Source organism: Anomaloglossus baeobatrachus, chromosome 4 (genome assembly GCF_048569485.1).
Source record: "Anomaloglossus baeobatrachus isolate aAnoBae1 chromosome 4, aAnoBae1.hap1, whole genome shotgun sequence".
In the NCBI taxonomy this organism is placed as follows: Eukaryota; Metazoa; Chordata; class Amphibia; order Anura; family Aromobatidae; genus Anomaloglossus; species Anomaloglossus baeobatrachus.
The window spans coordinates 607,508,909-607,514,550 of NC_134356.1; the positions used below are offsets into that span (position 1 = coordinate 607,508,909).

At 55.2% G+C, this 5,642-nt stretch overlaps 1 protein-coding gene across 2 annotated transcripts in view; it reads left to right on the top strand.

Moving 5' to 3' along the window:
* The first annotated feature begins 5,368 nt into the window (after window positions 1-5,368).
* The window catches only part of PROM2 (prominin 2), a 157,790-nt gene continuing 157,516 nt past the window's right edge, over window positions 5,369-5,642 (top strand). For both annotated transcript variants that reach the window (XM_075346185.1, XM_075346184.1), the window contains exon 1: window positions 5,369-5,642. This exon is cut by the window's right edge and continues 109 nt beyond it. In XM_075346185.1, the coding sequence (XP_075202300.1) occupies window positions 5,499-5,642 (144 nt within the window). In that variant the 5' untranslated portion in view covers window positions 5,369-5,498.

The window sequence follows — 5,642 nt, forward strand, 5'->3', positions numbered from 1 at the left end:
GGAAAAGTGACAGATTTGAGTTGGAGTTGAAGTGAGCGGACAGAAAACTGTTAGTGTCTGGGTAGGAGCCCAGTCACTGTCAGCAAGGTCGGCAGACGGTGGTGGCCATCTGCAGGAGTAGGTGCAGGTCAGCGGACCGTAGGACCGGGGACGGGCGGTGGCCCGCCGGTACCGAGCCGGGGAGCAGATCTGTACCAAGCACAAAGGCAGGGCCATCAGACCCCGACCAGGCTGGGAGCTGCTGAAAAGGTCAAATCCGATAGTGACTGGGACCTCAGGGGTTCCCTCACACCCAAGACCCGACAGAAGGCAACCGTCCACACAGTGAGGATAAAAAGCCACCGCCACAGGCTAGAGATCCAAGGGCCAGCACCTGCGGGTAAAACGGGCTCCTTCGGTACATACACGCCGGGGAGCGGGCTACCGTTGGGCAACCATCGGAGTCAATACTAACTACAACGGGGCAGGGAAAGACAGCCACCATCAACCTGTCCGGGGAGAGCAAAGACACTGCAGCCGGCTGCGGGACTCGTCCATCCAGCCGTTTGGTTTACTAGAGACTCTGGGAATCTGTGCCTGAGTGAGTACAACAGTGCCATCCGGCACCCGCGCCGCGCTGACTCCGCAACCCTGCACCCCAGCTATCCTGCCTCCTCGTACCACCACCGGGCCCCGGGATCACCAACCCCCTACCCACGGAGGGGGAACCGACATCCTAGCTGCTCCCTGCCATCGCTCCCGGGATCCACGTCACCAGCAGCGGTGGTGCCCATTATCACCACGACCCGTGGGTGGCGTCACGAACTATATCCCCAAACAAACCACCTCCCCTTTTCACTCATGGGCGAGGAGCGCTGCTCGAGTCCCCGGGTCCGGCACACCGCTCGAGCCACCGAGCAGCAGCAGAAGTCCCGGACCCGAGCGTAGCGAGCGCGGCCCTCCGCCTGCGACACTACTATTAAAAATGTCCCTCCCTATGCTCCCTGCACAAAATTTTACTCTCACACTTTTGATACAATGCCTGTACACCTCTCTCTGTTATACAATAATGCATCCACAGTCCTCTGCTATAAAATATTTCCTCCACATGATCCCCCATATCAACTACATCACCACACTATCCCTCCTTACAAACTAAAACCACCACATCACCCCCCTTATGATGTACAACTGCCACACCATCCCTATAATCATCACACTTTTCATTCTTATGAACATTAATAACCACACTATCTGCCCTTTGAAACTATAAATGCCATGCTACCCCCTTATAAATTACGACCACAATACTGTCTGCCCTTATGAACTATAACCCACACAATGTTTGCTCTTATGAATTACTAGAAGGTGGCCCGATTCTACGCATCGGGTATTCTAGAATTTACGTATTGTGTAGTTCATGTATAATTTTTGTTATATATATATATATATATATATAGATGTTGTTGTGTGTAGTTAGCAAGTGTTTGTGTAGGGCGCTGTACATGTTCTGGGTGTTGTCTGGGTGTGGCGGGGGGTGAGAGCGGTGTTGTATGTGTGTTGCGTGTGTTGCGTTGTTTGTGGAGCGCTGTGTGTCTGTAGCGTTGTGTGTGTGTGTGTGTTGCGCGGTTTGTGTGGGTGTGGTGTGTTTTGGGGGAGGTATGTTTTGTGCAATGTGTGTGTTGTGCGGTATGTGCGTATATTTATGTATGCCGCGGTGTTTGTGTGTTGGGTGTTGTGTGTGTGCGGCGTTGTCTGTGTGTGTGGGTGTCTGTGTAGGGCAGTGTTTGTGGTTCCCAGTGTGTGTGTGGTGTGTTGTGTGTGTGTGTTGGGGGGAGGTGTGCACCCCCCATCGTGCCCCATCCCCCATGCTGCGCACCCCCCCATCGTGCCCAATCCCCCATGCTGCCCACCACCCCCATCGTGCTCCATCCCTATGCTGCGCATTCCCCATCGTGCTCCATCCCCGATGCTGCGCACCCCCCATCGTGCTCATCCCCCATGCTGCGCACTCCCCATCGTGCTCCATCCCCCATGCTGCGCACTCCCCATCGTGCTCCATCCTCCATGCTGCGCACTCCCCATCGTGCTCCATCCCCCATAATGCGCACCCCCCATCGTGCTCCATCCCCATGCTGTGCACCCCCCATTGTGCTCCATCCCCCATGCTGCACACTCGCCATCGTGCTCCATCCCCCATGCTGCGCACTCCCCATCGTGCTACATCCCCCCATGCTGCGCACCCCCCATCGTGCTCCATCCCCCATGCTGTGCACTCCCCATCGTGCTCCATCCCCCATGCTGTGCACTCCCCATTGTGCTCCATCCTCCATGCTGCACACTCCCCATCGTGCTCCATCCCCCATGCTGCGCACTCCCCATCGTGCTCCATCCTCCATGCTGCACACTCCCCATAGTGCTCCATCCCCCATGCTGTGCACCCCCCATCGTGCCTCCATCCCCCATGCTGTGCACCCCCCATCGTGCTCCACCCCCCATGCTGCGCACACCCCATCGTGCTCCATCCCCCCATGCTGCGCACTCCCCATCGTGCTCCATCCCCCATGCTGCGCACCCCCCATCGTGCTCCATCCCCCATGCTGCGCACCCCCATCGTGCTCCATCCCCCATGCTGCGCACTCCCCATCGTGCTCCATCCCCCATGCTGCGCCCCCCCATCGTGCTCCATCCCCCATGCTGCGCACCCCCCCATCGTGCTCCACCCCCCATGCTGCGCACACCCCATCGTGCTCCATCCCCCATGCTGCGCACTCCCCATCGTGCTCCATCCCCCATGCTGCGCACCCCCCATCGTGCTCCATCCCCCATGCTGCGCACCCCCATCGTGCTCCATCCCCCATGCTGCGCACTCCCCATCGTGCTCCATCCCCCATGCTGTGCACTCCCCATTGTGCTCCATCCTCCATGCTGCGCACTCCCCATCGTGCTCCATTCCCCATGTTGCACACCCCCCATCGTGCTCCATCCCCCATGCTGCGCACCCCCCATCGTGCTCCATCCCCCATGCTGCGCACCCCCCATCGTGCTCCATCCCCCATGCTGCGCACCCCCCATCGTGCTCCATCCCCCATGCTGCGCACCCCCCATCGTGCTCCATCCCCCATGCTGCACACTCCCCATCGTGCTCCATCCCCCATGCTGCGCACTCCCCATCGTGCTACATCCCCCATGCTGCGCACCCCCCATCGTGCTACATCCCCCATGCTGCGCACCCCATCGTGCTCCATCCCCCATGCTATAATAGTTCTCCTATTATACTCAGAGAGGAGTATAATAGGAGGACTATAATAGGAGGAGTAGTCCTGGGGGGAGAGGAGTATAATGCCGGCTCCCTGCACATGTGTACCGGGAACCGGTGTACGCTGGTAACTATGATACACATCGGGTAACTAAGGGACCTTAGTTACCCGATGTGTATAATGGTTACCAGCGTTCACCGGCTCCGTCATGATCCCAGCATCGCAAGGTTATGTCTGGCGCTGCTGGGATCGTGACGGAGCCGGTGTACACTGGTAAACTATGATACACATCGGGTACCTAAGGGACCTTATTTACCCGATGTGTATAATGGTTACCAGCGTTCACCGGCTCCGTCACGATCCCAGCAGCGCCAGACATAACCTTGTCTGGCGATGCGTGCGGAGGGCCGGGGCGAGCGGCCAATCCATGCGGAGGGCGGGGCCAGGCCGAGGCGAGCGACCAATCCGTGGGGGGGCGGGGCGGAGGCGAGGCGAGCGGCCAATCCGTGTGGGGAGGCGGGGGCCATGGCGAGCCCAGCGGCCAATCAGCTTTGTGTCACCGTAAGGACACAATTTTGGAGCAAGACAGACAGACAGACAGACAGAATAAGGCAATTATATATATAGATAACCGCCACTGTGTCTGACTTTATGAACTATAAACACCACCCTGTCCTGTCTAATGAACTGTAACGGCCACCCTGTCTTCTCCTGTAAAATATTGCCTTCACACCATTTCCCCTTATGAACTATAGTTGTCACACCATCCCTCCTATGAACTAAAACTCACTTAAGCGGGCTTTACACGCTACGATATCGTTAATGAATTATCGTCGGGGTCACGGTGTTTGTGATGCACATCCGGCGTCATTAACGATATTGCAGTGTGTGACACTTATGAGCGACCTTAAACGATCACAAAAGCGGTCAAAATCGTTTGACGCGGAGAGGTCGTCCTGAAACAAATAATAGTTTTCTTCTTATTAGCGATGTTGTGTGACTCACTAGCGAGATCGCAGCGTGTAAAGCCTGCTTTATGAACTGTAATTGCCACACTGTGCACTTGTGCCGCCCCTGCAGCGTCCGAACCGCTCGGATCCGGATGTCACACCCATGGTGTGCGGTAATAAGGAGTACCGCCGCTGCCGTTGGGAGTACCCAGGGTGATGGAGTGGGGCAGCCAGATGATGTTACCCTCCACGGGTAGGGAAAGGCCCTTGGATCCTGGATGGTGGAATGGAGTGCTGGGGAAGCGCCGGCTCGCTGGTTGCAGGGGTTAATCAGGTACTCAGCAAGAAAGCAGACGCTGACAACAGGGTAAATTAAGTCTCTGGGTACCGCTGCCCTCTTGGGGAGCTCGTCCGGGTTCTGTCCCCTGCAGCACTGCCTGGTGGTCTGTAACCTGCCTCCGGGAACAATAATTTTAGAGTGTCCAAGTGGCCCGTCTGCTTGGAGCTTTCCGGGCCCCACTCCCTACTAAGACCTGACTAGTCCAGGGGCGTCACACACTCTTATGAACAACACCCTCCATATTGTTCCTACCTCACACTGTCCCCTTAAATTTGTAATATTATATTTTTTATTGTGTCGCCATTTTCTGAGACCCGTAACTTGCGCACATACTGTATATCAGCAATGATGCAGTTTCAGTGCTGCTGTCAGAGATTGACAGTGACATTTACATGACTAAACAGCAGGCATCGGAGCAAGCTCCTCTCTGCAGTTCCAGGCAGATGACGTCTATGAAACACAGCCGGCATCTGCCTGGTATGAAATATACACATATGACGCAAATGAACAGCATGGATCGTTAAGGGGTTTCTTAAAGTCGTCCACCAGACACCATTATTTTTTCAGTGAAGGTTCTCCTTGAATCCATTAATTCCTCTGCCCCACCACTTTATGATCCATATTCAAGAATGCATAAAATATAGGGACTATTGTTTGTGGCCAGTGATAATAATTAGGCATCAGACTCACCTGTTCATTCCCAGGTAATTGTGACTCAGCACAGGAGGATGTACCTTGGATGATCTTGCAAAATATTGGCACTGTCCCAACACAAATAAACAGGTACATCAGGTTCATCGAAACACATGCTTGTACACTCACTGTAGTCCCAGGAGTGCCTTCTCCTCAGCTACTGAGCAATCTCAGCCAGAGACAGATGTGTTGGATGCTACACAGAGGTAGAAGATCTGAGGCGTCTGAAGAATGAAATCTCTGAACATCGGCTAGTGACATTGACACTTTCAGAAGATGGCTTCCTTGGATTTCAGGATCGGCTCCATGCACGTCTTGTACTGGTTGCTCTGTTTCCAGATGTTCACTATGGGGTCGGTGGCCCCACACACGTGCAAGTTAGTCAATGACTCCGGAGTGCTAAAGTTTGACACATTGGAG